We start from the raw sequence: 20,545 nt of genomic DNA, 5'->3' as shown, positions 1-20,545 counted from the left end.
GATGAAGACCCGCTGAAAGAGATGTACACACAGGTGAAACCCTCCAGGCTAAGGAGGGAGGGGGACACCTCTCCTTCCACCTTCTCAAGGGAATTTCTGGGCTCAAAGAACAATGAGTCAGAAGAAGACAGAGAGATGGACAGTGAGGTGAGTCTTGTCCTCCATAGGCCAAGCTCCCAAAACCAGGCCAAGCACCTAAGATCTTCTCTGCCTCTGTGACCCCAGGTTGTTGTATCTGAGGGACCCCAGGATGTGTACTATGCTCATCTGTACATCGTTACTCCAGAAACGGTACAGCTGAGCCTGCTACCACCCAGGCCAAGAAGCCCAAGTTGAGACCAGGGAGCCCCCTGCCCTGGTGTCCACCATCCCAGGAAGACACTGTCCCCACACACCATGGAGAGTCACTCAAGGACATCTGAGAGTCAGGATCTTCCCTGAGTGGACAGTCATCTTGCAGAACCCATCTGTCTCCAGGAGAGTCTGGGAATTTTGTGGACTTTCTTGATTTTTCAGTAGAGATACTAATATTTCTACATTTTGTAAATAAAGCCAAAGTCTTGTCAATAATCATTGAATGAAGGGAGAAAAAGAAAACTGAGTTAAGAGAAGGCTTTTTAACATGAGTGTATTGTCAATCATTCTTCAATAAAGCTGAAAACTGAATGATAAGAAACTGGCACATCTATTCATGAAACACAAATTCAGAACCATAAATAAATGTATAATAGATAATGGCCTCCTAATCGTATTGCCAATTCAGAAGAAAACAACCTGTTCTAAGTGAAGGAATGAAAAAGGAAATGGTATATATGTAGATGCCATGAGCTACAATCATGATATTGCAGGACAGTAATCACAACTACTCAGGTGGCTGAGGCAGGGGGATCACAAGTTCTAGGCCAACCTGGGATACACAGAGAGTACAAGGGCAGCCTGTGGAACTTTGAAGACCATCTCAAAATACAAATCAAAAGGCACCTGCAGATATAGCTTGGTAGTTGAGCACTTGCCTGGCACATGAATAACTGACCTGTATGGACAGAGATAAGAGAGAGACAGAGAGACAGAGAGAGAGAGAGAGAGAGAGAAGGACAGAGAGAAAGAGAGAGGAGCTCTATTACATGTAATCACTAATGGTTTACGTGGACATAACCAGAAATGTTGTCACTGGATCATATACCACTTCATATGGGTAATTTTTCAGGAACGTCTACACAGACTTCTGTACTGGCTGGGAATATTTTAATTTATTACAGAAAAATAGCACAAAAGTGATGTTTTCCCCAACATTCCTACCAGCGTTTTTCTTTATTGTATTTTATAGTTTAAAAAAGGGGGATTTACTGTGATATTTTCATGCATGATGTCACTGAACATGGTTCATATTTGACAACCTTCTGCTGTCCTCTCTGTCCCTATTTGCTCTGAATGCTGGGCCCCTCCCTCCACACTAATAATCCCATTTCCTCTAATATCTTGTACATGTGCATTTCATCCTAGATCACACGTAGGAAAAACACGAACTTTTACCTTTTATTATCTGTTGCCCTGTCCAGTTTCTCCTCCTGTCAGCACGCTTCCTCCTTGGACTTTCATATCAGATATATGTATTTTTTAAACTTGGTTATTTCTATGACAAAATACACATCAGTTTCCATTTCCCTGATGATTACAAGTGCTTTATCATAGTCCAACTTGACCCTCGCTGGTCACCTTCCTCCTTCCTGCCTCGCTGCTCTCATTGAAAACAGCCCCACTTTGCCTACCATGTATTATGTAATGTAGATTCCACATGTCCACAGATGGTATCTGTCATTCTAAGCCTACTTTATTTTCATTAACATGAAGACCTCCAGTTCATTTTTCCAAAGGAAGTCACTTCATTCTTATTAAACCTGGATAAAACCCCATATGACCAATTTTCCTCATCACTCATCTGCTGATGGACACATAAGCTATTCCATATATTCACTACTGGGAATAGTGCAGCAATAAATGTGATCTCCATGGACAGCCATGTAGAATGGGAAAAATGCATCACAGGGGAGGTCGCTGTTGTTTTGTGAGGAATCTCCACACTAATTTTTCTATTGGCTGCAAAGTTTCTACTGCAATTAGCAATAAATACACAAGGGTTCCTGCTCCCCACATCCCCACCATGTTTACTGTTGTTTGTCATCTCTGTGCCACCCATCCTCATGGGGACATGATGGAGCTGTGAACATGACCCTTGCCTCCATCCTCCACCTAGGAGTGCTGCATTTCCCACAGCAGCAGGATTAGGTTGCTTGTTACAGATTGCCCACCGACATAAAGAGACATCTCAGAATACATTCATTGTGCAGAAGACCCTGCACTTGGGGACCGAGCACCCTGGTTGGATTTCATTTCTAAAAGCAACTGAGACATCAGACTCCCCAACACCTCACAGTCTATGCTGCTGCCATCTGCTCCGGCTTCAGCCCTTAATGTCACAGTGTGGCCTTGCCTCAAGGCCTCAGTTCATTTGCACTGCTGTTGAGTTTTTCTTTTTTAATTTTTCCGGTTCACATACAAAGCAGTGGTTTCACTTTGGCATCTTGGTATGTGTATTTCATTAAGATCCATGTTGACTAAGACTGAAGGCTACAACTGGCCAAGTGCAGAGAATAAGAGGTCAGAGATGCCTGTCCCTGGACAGGACATCATATGAAACTCAGCCACCCAGGGGTCAGCAACAGTGTGGAAGTGGGGATCAAAAGACTGTAGGAGGGAGGTGCATGATCACAAGGAACCAGAGTCTTCCAGGCCTCCGGGAACTTATTCTTAAGAACTTACAGCAGTGGTGACTGCATGCAAAAGACCCATGCAAACTTAATCAGACAAAAACAGAGCATAGAACTGAGGAAATGGACAGGAGACCTCAACCATAGCCAAGGAACTGCTGGCAGATGATCAATGCTGGGAGAGGGAGAGTATGTCTTCTGTAGGGGAGTGATGCTAGACAGGCTGACCAGCCTCCAGTGACTGAACTGACACCGAGGGACAGCTGGGGACACAAACTTGAATGGATAGTAACATATATATGACAAAACACATGATATCCAGTGTGGGGGGCTATGAGGGGTGCAGATAAGGGACAGTCTAAATACTAAGATGTATTTTATGAAATGCACAAAAATTCCTTAAAACTCCATATTGACAAAGAAAGAAATTATTAGAAAGAATCTCACCAATTCATGGCTAGGCCTGGATCGAAGAACACCAAATTTTTGCATTCTCTGGGTCTTTTTCCTTCTTTCAGTCACTAGTGCCATAAAATTCACAATACCATTTCTAGGTATACTCTCATTTAAACCCTTCAATCCTTTATCGTGTGGGTTCCCCTGGGAAAATATCAAAAATATGCTTAATCTCTTGACTGCCTGACTTTGTTTCCAAAATTGAATGCAGCTGCAATAAACATTCTTGGAAGTTTTGAGGGGATATATAAACTGCTTCTGCAGAATATACAATGAAAAGTGGACCTTCTGAGTCCAAAGAGATGTAGTCTGTTAGAATCAGAATGCTGATATGACTGCATTCACTGTGTGGGCCAGTTCTGTCTGATAATTCCAGTGTATGTGACTGTGGCTACTCTAAGTGCACACTGACATCTTATTGCAGTTAGTTTTCATTTCCCTAATGAATAACAGTGTTGTGCATATTTACACTTCTGAATTGGATATTCACCTACATCCCTTTGTGGAATATCTGCTAAACTAACTTTATTATGTCTTAAATTCACTGTTTCCTTTCTATGAAAAAATTATGAAGCTTTCTCTGTCAGACATTATCATTGTGAATGATCACTCTGTATTTTGCATTTTCATTTTTATAATAAGTTTTTTCCATATTTATAATAGTACCTTTTTTTGTCTTTTTGAGACAGGGTCTCCCTGTAGCCGCAGCTGTCCTACAACTCACTACGTAGACCAGGCTGGCCTTGAACTCACAGAGATCTGCCTCCTTCTGGCTCCCGAGTGCTGGGATTAAAGTCCTGAGCCAATAGTACCTTTTGAAGAAGAAATGAGACTAAATAAAATATTAGAAATTCAGGCATGTTAGGCATGTATTCTACAGCTCACCTCCCTTCCTGAGTCACTCAAAAATACAAAAGTTCAAAAGAGAAAATTCCGGTGCAAAGCAAGTTACTAGACATCTTGATAAGTAACAGTATTTTTAGAGTTATGCAATTTGATAAAACAAGAGTCAAAATCTACATCATTAACAGAGCCATCATCAATACAGTTCCCTTTTTCCTGTTCATTTTGTCTCATACAAAGAACATCTAACATGCACCATCCTGGCAGATTTCAACTGTGTGAGGCAGTGCTGCTATCGGAAGGGCAGGTTGTGACATTGAGAGGTCCTGGTCACAGGAGACACAGAGCAGCTGCACCAGATGACTGAGTTACAGAGCACTTTGCTCACCAGGGTGACTGTAGCTTCAAAGAACTTTTCATAAATGTGTTAGTAGATAAAGAGGTACATTGAACCTTTGTGAAGGTTACATTAAACCTGGAAACATATCTGAGAATTTCCAGTACCCTCACCCCTGCGAAGTGAGGGTGAGGAGAGGCTGTGTGGTCAGCAAACAGAAACCTTTGCAGAGTGTGAACTGGGGCCGTGCTGACCACATCCTGCACTAGTGACATTTTTGGTCAGCATCGGCCTGCTGTGCTGCAGAAGAAATGTGCTCCTTTCAAGTGGACATGGAGAGCTGTGCCTGTCAGGCATGTCTGGGCATAGGACAATCCCCCACTCACCAGGGACCCCACTCACCAGGACCCCACTCACCAGGGACCCTTGCTAGAGAACTTCAGGAAGAATCCTGTAGGGAGAGATGAAAGGGAGTGTCCATAGCCCTTCTCCCTGGATCACTGCATGAAGGTAGTTCCTGTGCAAATCAACAGATGCTAACAGGAAATTGCAAGAGTCAAAGAGCGCATTTCATTCGGCTTCCACAACATAAAATCTTCTGTCAATATGGGGTCATTTTAAAGATTGGCTAATAGAAAATTATTTCTAGTGGGCAGGAGATTTCTAGATGGTGCCTGATGATAGAATTCATAAACTGGACCCCACAACTTACATGATTGTACCCTTTTGTGGTGGACACCTTAAGAGGAAGAAAACATGCCAGCCCATTTTCCACTGCTAACTTATTTCACTACCTTGTTTCATTCCAATAAGCAATGACTGCATGACCCAAGAAATTAAATCTTCAAAAACCTTGGAAGGGATTTTATACATATTACTTTCACTCTTCCAAACTGGCCCATTCTCCTCCTTCCCACTGCTTAATAATTCATTTGATTTGCATTTGCAATTTACATAGTATTTTTAATCTTTCATATGTTAGGAAATAGATGAAGAACTGCATTTCACAAAAACTAAAGTAATCAACAGTAAAGTGAGGATGTAGTTCCCCTGACACAAGGATTTCAAGCAGCACAAAGCCTTGGGTTCAATCCTTGATAGTGCATGAATCGTGTGTGGTAGTGCACACCCGTGATCCCAACAGAGAGGAGTTGAAGCAGCAGGAGTAAAAATTTCAACGTCTTTTTAAGATACATAGGGAGCGGGGGAAGCTGACTATACCAAGTAAGAACAAGACTCTGGAGAGATGGCTCAGTGGATATAAGCACAGGTATGCTCTTACAGTGGATCTGGGTTTGGTACCCAGCACCCCATGGTGGGTAACTGCTGTCTGTAAATCCAATTCCACGGAATATGATGCCTTCTGAAGACCTCTCTGTGGGCACTGCACATATGTGGTGCACTTACACGTATGCAGGGAAAACACACATACACATCAAATAAAAAAATAATACAAAAAAATTTACATCACTATATTCTACCGCACCTCCCAAGAAGCCGCCCCACCTGTTCATGGCCATTTATTAGTTTTCTGATTTCTTTGGAGTTTCACATTGGAACTTGCATTTCTAGGATTTCAAAGCTAGCATCCAGCAAACACACACAGTTATTTTTCTGGTTGGGAGTTCCCTCACTCAGTACAGCTGTTTCCAGTTCCACCCCTTTACCTGAACATTTCTTAATTTCGAATTTTCAGAGATTAATAATATCTCACTGTGTATACGAAACACATCTTCTTTATCACTTGACAGATATCTAGTTTGTTTTCAATTTCTGGCTATTATAAAAGGGGAAGCAATGAATGTGGATGTACAGGTATTTCTGGAGTAAGGAAGTGAGTCTTGGGAATATGCCTAGAGTGTCATGGCATATCAAATGGTAGAACATTCTGGAATGCATTATATGCATTAAATGTATTATAAAACAATATTAAGAGTTATCTTAATTCAGGAGGACTTTGCCTCTACTAGACACCTTCGGCTGACAAAATAAAATCGCAGTGCCAGCAGTAGACTCCCTTTCTTGAATCTGGTGACCAGGGGTCACATAGATCCTCAAACACCACTGTCCATTGATCTTGCTCTTGGTTAGCAACCAGATAACTTCTACAGTAAAACCGTATTGCTGAAAACATTACATAGATGAGTTCTAGAACAAACTAGGAGAAACCAAGCTGGTGCTGACTTCAAAGTCTCATCTCTACAGGCTGGTATTCATAGTGCTGGAAGGTATTGTGTAAGCTACCAAAGAGAAAATTGTCAGTTCTACCCAACTGTGAATCCTAGGAGTTACAGCCACAACTGGGCCCATGGGTACAATACTGGTGTGAATATTATGGGAGAAACCAATGACTTTCTAATTGGATTTAAGTTCTACTTCATAAGATATAAGAGCTAGGAACCTGAGGCTTGACAGGTCATACGGCTTAGGGGAGAGCCTAAAAGTACTTTTCTGCTAAGTAGCTATGATATTAAACTTACTCCTAATGATTTATTGTTATGCATATAGGTTAGTGCATCTCTGAACTCTTCCAGAAATCTTCCTTATTTAGCCTCTCAAGACTCAGGGACCATTGTGGAAGAGGGGCTAAAAAGACTGTAAGAACCAGAGCCAGAGGATCACCAAATGGAAACAGCGTTTTCCAGACAGTTGGTCAGTTACTCATCTGAACTCACACAGCACGGTGACAGAATGGACAAGTCCCATGTCTGCTCTAGGGAAGGAAATCTGAATACAGTACAAATCCATTGCATGAAAGTGGAAATTCAATAAAATACATAAAGTGTTACATTGAAATTCCATTGTAAAAACTTAAAGTGGATGGAAAACATGGGTAATTATACAAATACAAATCTCATAATTATTGATTCATATATTAGAAAAACAAATCCCCAGGGCCCTACAAATAGTATAAAGGTGAGCCACTGAAACACTCCCAAGGGAGTTTTCTACTTCACTGGAACCTCATGAGCACAGCTTCCCCTATCTGCATTCTGTGGTCATTCTGACCTTTCGAGCCCTCATGACAAATGCCCACTAAGCTCTGCTAATGCAATTGTAGGTTCTCTCCACACAACTTGTCCAGTTACTCAAAAATCCAACTGTAGACAACCCTAAGGTCTCATCTGAATTACCTGAGATGTAGTCAAAATTCTTCTCAGTGGATATTGTGTTTGTCAACAGTCTGTGCTTATGAGAAACAAAAACAGATACAGAAGAAGCGATTTTTAGGAGCTTTGAATTAAAGTGTAAAAAGAAAAATACATTTGGGTTAATGGTTTGAAGGCTACATCTTTTTAAAAACTTCCAAGTATGCCACACTGAGATGATGGGTGAGGGGATCCAGGGCTCCTGAGCTCTGTGATAGAGAGTGAGGGAGACACTGGATCTGATTTACAGAGGCCTAGGCAGAGAGCCAGAGTGAAATATGGAAGTCAAGGAGAGGTCAAGGAGAGGGATGGGAGTCACATGGCTTCACTGGTCCTAGAGCTGTTCAGGGGCCAGTTGAAGTGCCATCTCTATGTTTGATCTTTACTGTCCCACTGTTTAAACAGACGCACCTACTTCTCTACAGGGACCACCCGAAAACCCACCATCTGGGCTGAGCCAGGTTCTGTGGTCACCTCAGAGACTCCTGTGACCATTTGGTGTCAGGGGACCCTGGATGCCCAAAAATATATTCTTCATAAAGAGGGAGACCCAGCACCTTGGAAAATACAGACCCCACTGGAACCAAGGAAAAAGGCCAAGTTCTCCATTCAGTCCATGGCAGAGCAACATGCAGGGCGATATTGTTGTTACTATGACAGTCCTGCTGGCTGGTCTCAGGGCAGTGACACCCTGGAGCTGGTGGTAACAGGTGAGGGGAAACTTATGGCTCCCCATCTCTAGCCTCTGCCTTCAGAAAAGGGATCTGATCTCAATGGTTCTCTCTCATCACAGCCCTAGGGAACAATGCGGGCTGTATGAGTGCATTTAAGACATTGGTTCCTTCCATCCTAGCCATCTACAACAGTAAACCCATCATGTCAGCCCTGCCCAGCCCTGTGGTGACCTCAGGAATGAATGTGACCCTCCAGTGTGTTTCACAACATGGATATGACAGGTTCATTCTGACCAACAAAGGAGAACAGCTCTACAAGACACTGGACTCACAACACTTATCGACGGGTCAGTTCCAGGCTCTGTTCCCTGTGGAATCTGTGACCCCCAGCAGCAGGAGAACCTTCAGCTGTTATGGCTGTTACAAGAGAAAGCCACAGGTGTGGTCAGAACCCAGCGATCCCCTGGAAATACACATCTCAGGTCAGGAAGCTTCATCATTCCTGGAATCATTTTTGAGACCCCCCCACAAAGACCTTTGTTATGAATCTCACTACTCTCCAGGAATCCCATGTAGGAGGCTGGCTGAAGGGACCTTTTAGCTCCTGAGCCAGAGTCCTACAGAAAGAAGCACAATGACACTTGAAGGGCAGAATGGGAGGAGCAGATGTATGACAGGGGCAAGTTCCTGATCCACCAGTCCATCTTCCCTGCAGGGCTGTCCAAGAAGGCCTTGCCACTGACCCATCCAGAACCTCTCCCAGACCACAGAGAAATTCTGATTTTCCATTGTTGCCCAGTCATCAGCCACAGCAGATTTGCCCTGGTCAAAGAGGAGGAAACTGGCTTCTCCCAGAATCTTTTGACTGGTCTCCTTTAGGCCAGGTTTCCACTGGGCCCATGAGGGACTGTATTGGAAGCTGGTGCATGGGCTATGGTAACTTCTGCCTCTCCTCTGACTGGTCAACCCCCAGTGAACTCTGGACATACCAATCACAGGTCAGGAGCAGAGTAGGTCCAGTCAGTAAGCACAAACTCCACAGGGCCAACAGGGGAATCCCAGGGATTGGTTTCTGGGATGAAGTTGGTGGTGTAAGGAAAGACAGAGGAACAGTGTAGGTACAGAATCAGAGAAACCAGAAACAGTCCCAGGTTCTCAGAGTCAGGATTTAGTAACGTCTCAGCTCAGAAGAAATAGTGTGGTCCCTCACCCATCCCTCTTCTCTCTAGGACAGCTCCCTGTCACAACTTCTCTCTCAGTGACAACTGGGCCCACAGTTTCTTCAAGTAAGTAATGTCCCCTGCTGCATCTGACATGGAACCAGATGAAGATGTTATTTCAGATCATGGAATGGACAGCAAATCCCCCACTACATCTCAGGTCGAAGTCCCAAGCTGGGACATACTGGGCAAGATTCTCCGGAAGAGCTGTGACCTCAAACTTCGGTGGGACCTAGAGGCGCTAGGGTTCTCACGGCTCGTGCCCCTAGCTGTTGTCAGACCCCAGTACCCCTGTGAAGACTGGGGTGTCATGTTAGAGGACCCTGACCTCATGAGCTCAAAGGGTAACTAAGGATCCTTTCCCCAGGAGAGGCCTTGGCTAGGATGAGATTAAAAGTCATAGGACATCTCAGGCAAGAGGCTCACCCCTCAGAGCTGCAGAGACCAATGGGAGGCCCTCAGGGAATATCTATCCCATATCAATTAGTGGAATCTAGAAAGTTCCATTTGGGAAGCAGAAGGTTCTCCAAGAGGCCACAGGGCAGATGTGGGACAGCGAACAGCAGCTACCACTCCATGGTCAGTTTCTGCCCCTAACCTTCCTCTTGTTCTCTTTCCTAGGATCCTTTGTGGGAAATAGCACTTCAAACAATGGTCCCATCCCAATAGCTGGTGAGTGTCAGGGGCTTCTGTCCTCAGTTTGTGCCATTGCTGAGCTGCCTGCAGACTCTCACCCCATCTAAGTCCTGGTTCCTTTGTCAGCTAAGTGTGTGTCCAGGAGCCCAGAGATCAGAGACCAAACATAGATCCCAGCAGCCTTAGGGACTGGGATGCAAGAGGGAACAAAGAAGCAAAGACAGGTGTTTGGTCCCAGGCTGGGGGAGGAGCAGCTGGACTGAGGTGGAGAGTGGGGAGTCCTGACTTCCACCTTCCAAACCCACCATGAGGCCCTGAGAGCCAGTCACTCACCTCCATGGAGTCAAGTCACCAGAATGTTAAATGGGGACTATAGAAAGGTGGATTCAGGGGGACCAGAGGTAGTTATGGGGCCGGTGTGACCTCTTCTGGAGATGCTGGATTGAACAAATCCCTCCCTTGTGTGGGACTCAGTTTCTCCACGTGAAAATGGCTTGAACCTGACCTCAGAGTCCCTTTTAGAGCTGACCTTGCCTGTGACCTCTCCTGCCAGGGGAGGCCTCCACAACTTGAAGGGGAAACACTCTCTGCCAGTCATGTTACATTGTGCACGGGTGGATAACAGGGCCTGTGCAGGGCATTCGGGCTCCTGTCCAGCTCCTGGAACTCAGCTCTGGTGGAGAGAATGTGACTAAAACTCAGATTTCCTGGGTTCACCACAGCCCTTAGTTTTCCAGCTGCAGGCCCTAGGCCAGGTGAACTGGCTGGGGTGGTTGGAATGCTTAGATGACGTATTGTTTCAAGATTGTAAGGGTAGGAGGTGGTGAATGCAGAGACACAGCTGGGGCCTGGCACACAGTAGGTGCTCAGGTCAGCAGTACTGTTCTCACTCACAGTCACTTGTGCCACAGGACGGGAAAGTTGCCACAAGGTTCTGATTGTCATCTCGCTGGCCTTCCTCCTGCTGCTGTTTCTCCTCATCTTCATCTTCCTGTGGTGTAGGTGTCAGGGGAAGCACAAGAAAGACAGTGAGTAAAATGTGGGTAACCTGGATTTCAGGAGGTGACGGGCTCCCCTGTGGATCATCCAAACAGGGACTCAAGGGAGCAGCTCCAGGGAAACCAGCCAGATTTGGGCAAGTCTTCCCAGAAGCACTTCTGAATATTCCCAGATCAGACACACGTGATCTCTGTACATGAGCAAATATCAGGGATTCTGTGAGCTTTCATCTCCTGGAATATTTGCACACTTGCCCCAAAGGGGGTAAAGCTTCCTTCCTGCCTTCAGGTACTGGGGAGGGGAGGAACTTCCCACACTCCTGGCTGAGGATCTTCTCTCTCCTGCAGCCCAGAGGAAAATCAGTGTTGCACATCCACCTGCAGAAGCTGAGGAGCCAGTGTCCAGGCATAGAGGTCCTCAGAAGAGGTAACTAATGTCCAGTCACCAGATTCCCACCTGACTCCCATCTCTCACTGCCAAATGACACTTCTTTGTTTCTCCAGATCCTGTCCAGCTGCTGCCATCAAAGAAGACATCCTGTGTGAGAAAAGAGGGCCCCAGGGAAGGGGGTACCTGAGGTCTTGGCATCATAGAGCTGATGGGGGGGTCTGTAGTCAGTGCTCCATGGGACTGAGCCCTCACTATGCTCCTTGGGGCATCACCACAATTCTTAGCTCTGTCCCCATGTGGGAACACAGGGATCTAAGGAACTGAGAGATCCCAGGACTCTATCCAAGAGGCGTCCACCTTGTTCTTCCACAACAGATGCTTCTGTGAGGATCACACAGCCTAAGGACAGAGTGGAACTGGACAGTCTGGTGAGACCGTGTTCCAGCTGACAGTGCTGAGCAGCTTCTGGCCGAATTTGGTCTCAGCCCTCAGTCACATGCACAGTTGATCCCTTCCTTCCGGAAGCATCTGCCACTCTCTGCTAGGACTTCACTCTTTCTTGGTTTTCTGGGAACATGTAGCCCTTCTCTGCCTCTTCTGTGTCTCTTCAGCATCTCTCTGGCTATTACCATGTTCCCAAAGACACCTGAGGGGTTGAGCTACAGCTCAGTGGTACAGTATCTACCATGGATGAGGCATTGGGTTTGATTTCCAGCCCTGATAAAAGGACCAATAGGACACCTATTGGTAAATAAGACCTCGTGCACCTGTGCCCCCTCCACTCATCTCCCAGTGACTCCCTCTCTCGATTTTTCTTTTACATACGTATTTGTGTATATGCACCTTTGTGGAGAGCAGGGTGACATCCTAAATTGCTCTCCACCTTTTTTTTCAGTCCAGATTTATCTGGACCTCTGAACCTGGAACTCATTGATGTGGTTAGACTAGATGGTCAAGAATATGAGGGTGCTCCTGTCCCATTCTCTCCAGAGTTGTGACCACAGGCTTTTGTGGCCTTTTCTAAATATAACATGGCAGGGTGATGGGGATCATACTTCCATCCTTATCTTGTATAGCAAGCACTTCACTGGCCGAGGCATCTCCCTAGACCCTGGAGATCCCTCTTGACCAGGCTCCAGGTAGGAGCAGTGCAGGGTGTGAAGAATACAGTGTTTTAGGCAAATAAATCGGAGAAGGAGTGTGGGGCATACAGGGCCAGTGTGAAATAAAAGGGGAGGGGGAATCTAACAGGTGTGTTCTGACTACAAACCTCAAATCAGAGGCACAGACAAACATCTAACAGACAGCACCTGCAGGCAGGAGACACAGCAGGAACATGGGTTCTGGGGCAGGAGCATGACCTCTCAGAATAATAGGTTGAGTCACTGAAACCATGAAAGTGAGGGCATCAGAAAATGAGGCCAGAAATGGAGGAACAAAGCTGTCAGAGAACCCATGTACTCAGAAAGCCCATGAAGACCAGATAAGAATGCCATAGTCTTATTGACAGTCTAAAGAATCACTGGTCACTCTGTAGAACTCTGACTGGAGCAGACAAGGTCTCCATCTCACTGTCTCCCTGCTACAGAACTCCCCTGATGAAGACCCCCAGAACGAGATGTATGTACAGATGAAACCCTCCAGGCTCAGGGAGGCAGGGGACACCTCTTCCACCATGTCAAGGAAATTACTCAATTCAAGGGAAGACAGAGAGATGGACAGTGAGGTGGGTCATGTCTTCCTAAGGCCCCAGGATAACCACACCAGGCACCCATCTTCCTCTCACCCTCTTCTACTCCAGGCTTCTCCACTTGTGGGTCCCCAGGATGTGACTTATGCCTAACTGCATGATGACACAAAAACAGGCTTATAAGAACCTCATGAAATCAAGAGAATGACAGCTGTGCCTCATGACCACCGTCAGAGAAGACCAAACTGAGTCCAGTGAGCACATGCCCTGGTTTCCCCCATTCCTAGAAGGCTCTGACCCCATCCCCAATGGAGTGTCAGTCCAGGGACAGGCACGCCCTAGGTGGACAGTCATCTTCAGGCCTCACTTGCCTCCCAGATTCTTGGAATCACTTAATTCTGCTGTAGAGATAACTGTTTCTGCATTTTATAAATAAAGCAAAAGACTTGTCAATAATCAATTCAGACTGGGTCTCCATGAATACCATGCACCCCCAAAAGATTTCTGGTTTGAATCTCCTTACCTGTTTCTCCCTAATATCCCACCTTCTTAGCTCTCAAACATCCTTGGGTCACAGAGATCCTGTTCCATCACTGATCACTACGTACCCAGTCTTAGCAGAGTGAGTCATTCCACACCATTTCAGTTCTCGTCACAGACTGGGTCTCCTAGGATCCTCGTCTCCTCAGACTTGGGGCTTAGAGATTCTTCCCAGAGACTCCCTAGTGCCCTGTCATCTTAGCTCTCAGACTTCCCTGGGTCACAGGGATGCTGTCCGACCCTCGATCAGCACACAGCTCATGTTTGCAGAGTGAGTCAATCCCAGCCTGGGTCTCTGGCATTCTCCCCTGCCCCAGACTTGGGGCTTGGAATTCAATCCCTGAGAACTACCTCTCCCCTATCATCTGACCTCTGGTCACCCCTAACTTGTGAAATCCCACCCTAACCTACCTCCAACCTGCTCACAGAGCAGCTCCACCCCACCCTGCTATACCCAGACTATGATAGACAGTTTTACTGGGTAAAGTATTCTGAGTTGGCATCTGTATCATTTAGAATTTGGAATACTTTGCTCCAAGCTCTTCTGGCTTTAACAGTTTGCATTGAGAGGTCAACTGTAATTCTAATTGATTTTCCTTTGTATATGACTTGTTTTTGTCTTTCAACTTTCAGTGTTCACTCTTTGTTCTGGGCATTTAGTGTTTTTGCTATGAAATCCCTTTGGGAGTTCTGTTCTTCTCCTGTCTATCTGGTTTTCTGTGTGTGTCTTGTATCTGCATTGGTATGTCTTTCTTTAATTTAGGGAAATTTCTTCTATAATCCTGTTGAAGATCAGGTCAATGACATTGACCTAGGACTTTACTCCTTTTTTTGTTGCTATGATGCAGAAATACAGTCTTTTTATGGCATCCCACAATTCCTGCATATTCCATTCCTATGTTTTTACATTTTTTCCTAATCTTCACTAGAGTGGTAATTTACTGGAGTTCTTTAATTTTATCATTCAGTCTTGATATTCCTTTTCATTTCATTCATTCTGCTTGTGAGGCTTTCTCCTGTCATTTCATGTTGGCTTATTGAGTTTTTGAATTCCATGTTCACTTTCCCTTACATTTCCTTGAATATTTTTCTCTGTCTTATGAGTTTGCTTTTCAGCTCCTGAATTGTCTTTGTCATTTTATTCAGCCATGTTTTTTTTATTTTCCTGAGCTTCATATACGAGTTTAACCCTATCCTCTTTGAGTTCTTTAAGTTGATTGTGTGTTCTTTAAATTGTACAATACCTTTGTAACACCAGTGGAGTTAGTGGAGACACATTACTTTGGGTTTTCATATTATCTGTATTTTTCATTGTAGTCGGGATGAATGGATTTTTTGTTGATCGTGTGTCTGTTATTAAACTCAGGCCTGCCTTTGTTGAGATGAAGTTTGATTCTGTAAAAAAAAAATGTTGATGTAGCATAGTTGTTGTATGGCTGGGTATGAATAGTTCATTGGACTGGGCTTCAGGTTTTCTTTCTTGATATATTCTTGGAGGGATGGAATGGACCTAGGCAGGCTACTTGTGTGCTCTCCAGGAGGGCAAAGCATCCCTAATGATTCAGCCACTGTTAGGCAGCAGGATGAGGCCAAGGCCCAAGGAAAGATGATCAAACACCACTGGGTGATTATTTGATTTTTTAAAGATCTTCTCTTAGAATAATTTTCCACAGAATAATAGATTGTTATCTGCAACACATTTCCTTGTATATTATTTGAAAGTTGACGAATCATACCTGACTTTGAACACTGTTTGAAAAACTATATAAATGAACATGGAATGATGAATTTTGGATGAATGATGCAGAGATGATGGAAGACTGAATAAGCAGGAGGGTGGATGGATGATGGATGTGGGATGAATGGAAGGACAGAAGGAAGATGGATGACTGAACAAATGGAGGGTGGATGGAATATGGATGACTGAATAAATGGAGGGTGGATGCAAGATGGGTGAGGATGGAAGATGATGGATGGAGGGATAAATAAACAGATGATGAATGGACAAAGGATGGATGGCTATATAACATGATTAATCTGTTAATTTGTCAGATAAAACAATGAGATAAAAGGCAGAATTGGGACATTAAAAGCCACAGAACAGATAGAGAGCTTGAAATATCCCCTACTGCCTCTTGCTGTAGAATGTGCCATAAAAAAAGACACAAATATCTGATGTGAGTGACAACTTTTGCTGCAGAACCTGATCTCCACAACTTTCTAATGAGATAAATTTCTACAACAGATATTTCAGGAAGGAGTACATCGAGGATGTATTCCTTGTGGTTCTATCCACACAACAGACTTGAGAAGAGAGCCTTGTATTCATACAGAACTCGCATGCTGTATGAGCATTGGGATTTGTGAAGGTTTGAGTGAAAATGTCCCCCATAGGCTCCAAGCATTTGGACATTTTGTCCCCAGACGATGGTGCTGTTTGGGGAGGTTTTAGAAGGTGTGACTGTCCTGGAGGAAGCATGTCACTGGGGGTGGGCTTAGAGAGTTCTTAAGCCTTGCAGGATCTCCAGTTGCTCTCTTGCTTCCTGTGCTTGCATGATGATGTGAGAACTTAGCTTTTGCTGCTCCTGCTCCAGCCACCTCCAGCCACCATGCCTCCCTGGCATGATGGACTGTAATTCCCCTGGAACCATAAGCATGAATAAACTCTTCCTTCTATAAATTGCTTGGGTCAGTGTTTCTATCACAGCAACAGAAAAGTGACTAATACAGTAATCAGTACTGAGAGTGGGGTAATGACTAATACAGGGTTCTTAGCCCAAAGTAAAAGAAGCACATTCCCAAGATGACCAGATTTCTGTTATGTGTTGTGGCCTGGATGACCTCAGTAAGTATAGTTTTTCCAGATCCATCCATCTTCTTGAAAATTTCATAGTCTCATGTTTTCCTGATGGCTGAGTACTACTGCACTGTGTATATGTACCCCATTCTCATTAACCATTCAGCACCTGATGGATACATGGGCTGGCTCCTTTCCTTGCTCTCATGGGCAGAGGAGCAATGAACATGGATTATAAGCATCTCTGAAATAAGACATAAACTCTTTTGGGCATATGCACAGTAGTGGTGTGGCTGGGTCATATGGTAATTCTAGATGTAGCTTTTTGAGAAACATCCTGACTGCTTACCAAAGTGGTTTTACTAATTCAGACTCTGTCAACAGTGCCTAAGCTAGGCATCCCCCTTTTACCACAAACAAGCCACTTTTTTTCTGGTGGTGGTTTTCTGACTGGGGTGAAAATGAATATTTACATAGTTTTAATTTCCATTTTCCTGATATTGAAGTATGTTGAACACACTTTTAGGTGTTTCTTGCCATTAGTAATTCTCTTTTACAGATTTTTTTTCTCTTCAGTTACGTTGCTCATTTTTAAATGGGATTTTTGCTGTCTTAATGCTTAGTCTCCTTAGTTTTCTATATTATGTAGAAACTAATCCTTTGTCATATTTATAGGTGACAAAGATTTTCTTTCATTCTATTGGCTGCCTCCACAGGCAACTGACAGATTCCTTTCCTGTTCAGAAGCTTTTTAGTTTCATAAGATACTATTTGCTAATTCCTGGTCTTATTTCCTGTGCTATGACTTCCTATACAGAAAGCTTGCACCTTTGCCTGTAAACTGAAGTGAACTTCCCACCATTACATCTAGCAATTTTGGGGTAGCCTGTCTTATACTGACTTCTGGGCCAGGTGCAAGGTAAAGAACAAACTTCATTTTTTGGCATATTGAAATTCTTGTTTCCCAATACCATTCCTTGAAGATGCTGTTTTTTATCAAGTGTAGATTTTTGGCATCTTTGTCAAAGACAATGTAGCTGTAGTTGTGTGATTGTTTGTATCTATATCTGGATCCTCAATTTTATTCCATTGACCGATGTGTATATTTTTGTGACAATACCATGTGCTTTTTTTCACTAGAGCTCTGTAGTATAATTTGACATCGGGAGTAGTGATATATACGACAATACCATCAGAACTATGGAGACAGGGTGAGGCAGACCCCTGGAGCTTACTTATCAGCCAGCCTAGACAACTTGGCAAGTTACAGACCAGTGAGACACCATCAGAAAAAAACAGTCTGTGAGAATTTGTTTCTCTGGGTCAGTCACAGATGTGAAAATAAGAAAATACTCTCACAATATTTAGTCCTTCTCACTGGACACAGTCATGTACACTAAGGAGAAACACAGACCATCACTGGGAACTGTGAAGACCTTCGCTGGTGGCAGGTGCCCACCACCAGATGGATTTTGTGGCTTTAAAATTAGAGCCTCAGGCATGTTAGAAAAATGTTCTACAACTCACCACCTCTTCCCCAGTTACCCACAAATAAAAATGTGCAAAGAAGAAAATTCAAATGCAAATCAATTACTAGACTTGTTGATAAGTAACAGTACATTTACAGCTATGCGGTTTGATAATTTTCATACATGTCTGCATTGTAAGGGTAAAAATCAACATGATTGAGGGGTTGTGTAAGTTTTCTCAAATATTTAAAGGATAGGACAAAAATTATATACACATAATAAAATTCCTAAGGTCATAGGTTAGTTAACTAGTTTAAGGAACAAAATATATGTCTAGTGAAGGTTGATCTGAGAATGTTTGCTTTTTGACCAAGCTTCATCTACATAGTACATGGTAATTAAAAGTACCAGACTGGTGCAACTAACCATCTTAGATATTTAACAGCCACACATTGAGGCCTATACTAATCTGGTCAGAGGGACTTAAAGGACAGTTTTTGCTCCTTGTCCTCCAAGGTTGACTAAGTTCCAGAAGACTATGAGCATCTCTCAAAATGCCCTGTAACTGTGGTGAGTCACCTATCTCTCTGTTCAGGGAGACCATGGAGACCCTACCAGATGGACTTGAACCAGTGTCCAGTCTATAAAGAGGAAGGTCACCTAAGAGGACACATTTCCTCCATGCTTCCAAGTGAACCCAGCCACAGTAAAGCAGGGCCTTTGACTTCTTCACATAGATGGAACTAGTAAAAGAAAGACGCCAGGGGCTCCTCCCAAGCCCCTGTGACCCTGAGAAACAGATCCTCAAACGGCCTTATGAGTAAAAATAAACTGATTTATTTGGGCCAACTGTATGGTCTTAAATACCCTAAAGGAAAGTATAACCAAAGGTTAAAGTGATCAGTATATTTCCTTAAGAGTTCAAGAGAGAAATAAAGGGAAAAAAAAGAGTTCAAGAGAATACACTTCCCAGACATTGGACTTAAATCCATATAAAATGTTATTTAGACAATTATTTCTCTTTTGTGATTTTGATTCTAAGCAGAAGGTGATGCTCAGATGTAATACTTTAAATCTTGGTCTGCAATACTGTAGTACCCACCTGTATCTAAGGGGAAAAAACACTATTGTTCTAAAATTATGGCTAAATTTGTTTTCTCCCCTTATATAGAAGCCTTTAAGAGGGAGTTGACACTGATTCTAACAACTCCAACAGCTATCAAAGTTACTGAAAACAAATCCTGAGTCCATCACTCTTGAGTCCAGCCTTGACAGGCAAAAGAAAGATGAGGAGGAACCCAATAGAGGGATGGTTTAGGAAGCCCTCGTTAAGAAATCCTAGTGGACTCTGATATGAGCATTAGAAATTTGTCCTCTTCTGACTTTTTTCTGGTTCCCTGTCTAGAACTTGTAATTCTGACTACTCTTGCCTTTACTTCTCCTTCACATCCCCTATTCACCAATCAAGGACTTTCTTTTCGCCCTACAGATAAGAGTTATGCAATTTGGGGATCTTTCAGATAGACCTACTGAAGGGTACTCCAATTGCCTCACCCTGCATCCTTGTTCAGCAAGGAAGAAGCCAGATTGGTCTGCATCCCGATTCCCTATGCACAAGTTGGATAACCTCTTCAGAGGATGATGTGATAAGAATAGGAGTGAGGAACTGGCTCGGCAGTTGGGGTAAAAAGACTCCAAAGAAAAATAACCAGTTTCTTGGCTAAAAGTTACAATGTCCTTGGGCCAAGAGAGCAACATACTCTATTCCCAAGGCCAAAAATGTCAAAAGTATTTGGGAGCATTTAATCCCTAAAAGTTTTTAGGGTTACCTCTTCAGAAGGGGGAATGTTAGAATAGCAAAAAGCCCCATTAAGAAATAAAGAAAAGGAAGGAAGGAAGGGAAGAAGGTCATGAAATTGTCAGAAAAAAGTGATGGGGTGATAGATATGGGAGGTGTTAGAAGGGAGGGAGTGGGAGTGGATTTCATCAGAACATGTATGATCAAATCATGTATGAAATTCTCAAAGGTATTTTTAAAAGTTAAAAACAAACTCTCCTAGCCTGCACTCCTATCCTCAGGCCTCTTGGGGTAAGTCTATTGTGCAGCCCTCCATTTCTTGACTCCCCCAGCCACATTCACCCTTCCATCTCCCCCGCTCTTCTCTACTCCTAGTTTGGGCCCTGCGCCATTCCAAGTCTTGGAGCCCCAGACACTTGGGGAACCAATACTGCTTCCTGATCCTTTTCACCCAGACCAACTTAGTGCCTTCCCTGGGCCCCAGGAGCACTGCTTCTGGACCTGGCCCTGCCCTCACCTCCCTCTACTTCCCTGGTCCTACAACATCCACCAGCTTCTTTCTGGGTTGACAGCCTCTTTCTGGGGCTCCAAGGCTTACCTTTCCTCTCCCTGATCCTTTGCATCCAGTACAACCCAGCTACTCAATCCACTCCCTGGGAAATCTTGGGCCTTCCTCCCACCCCATCTGCCTTTGAATCCCTGCATGGCATGGCCACGGCCAGGATCTCAGGTCATTCCAACACCCATGTTCCTGAGGCCAAAATCATTCTTAGACGATT

General features: G+C 44.0%; 1 protein-coding gene across 1 annotated transcript in view; it reads left to right on the top strand.

Moving 5' to 3' along the window:
• LOC108491554 (leukocyte immunoglobulin-like receptor subfamily A member 6) overlaps window positions 1-8,828 on the top strand; it is a 62,679-nt gene extending 53,851 nt beyond the window's left edge. The window contains exons 4-5 of the mRNA XM_017801972.1: window positions 7,979-8,263; window positions 8,407-8,828. Coding sequence (XP_017657461.1) covers window positions 7,979-8,263; window positions 8,407-8,828 — 707 coding nt within the window. The remainder of the gene's footprint in view (window positions 1-7,978; window positions 8,264-8,406) is intronic.
• Window positions 8,829-20,545: the final 11,717 nt, after the last annotated feature.

Source organism: Nannospalax galili, unplaced genomic scaffold (assembly GCF_000622305.1).
Source record: "Nannospalax galili isolate Female #2095 unplaced genomic scaffold, S.galili_v1.0 scaffold3524, whole genome shotgun sequence".
NCBI classification, from domain to species: Eukaryota; Metazoa; Chordata; class Mammalia; order Rodentia; family Spalacidae; genus Nannospalax; species Nannospalax galili.
This window is presented reverse-complemented; position numbering and strand designations above follow the sequence as displayed.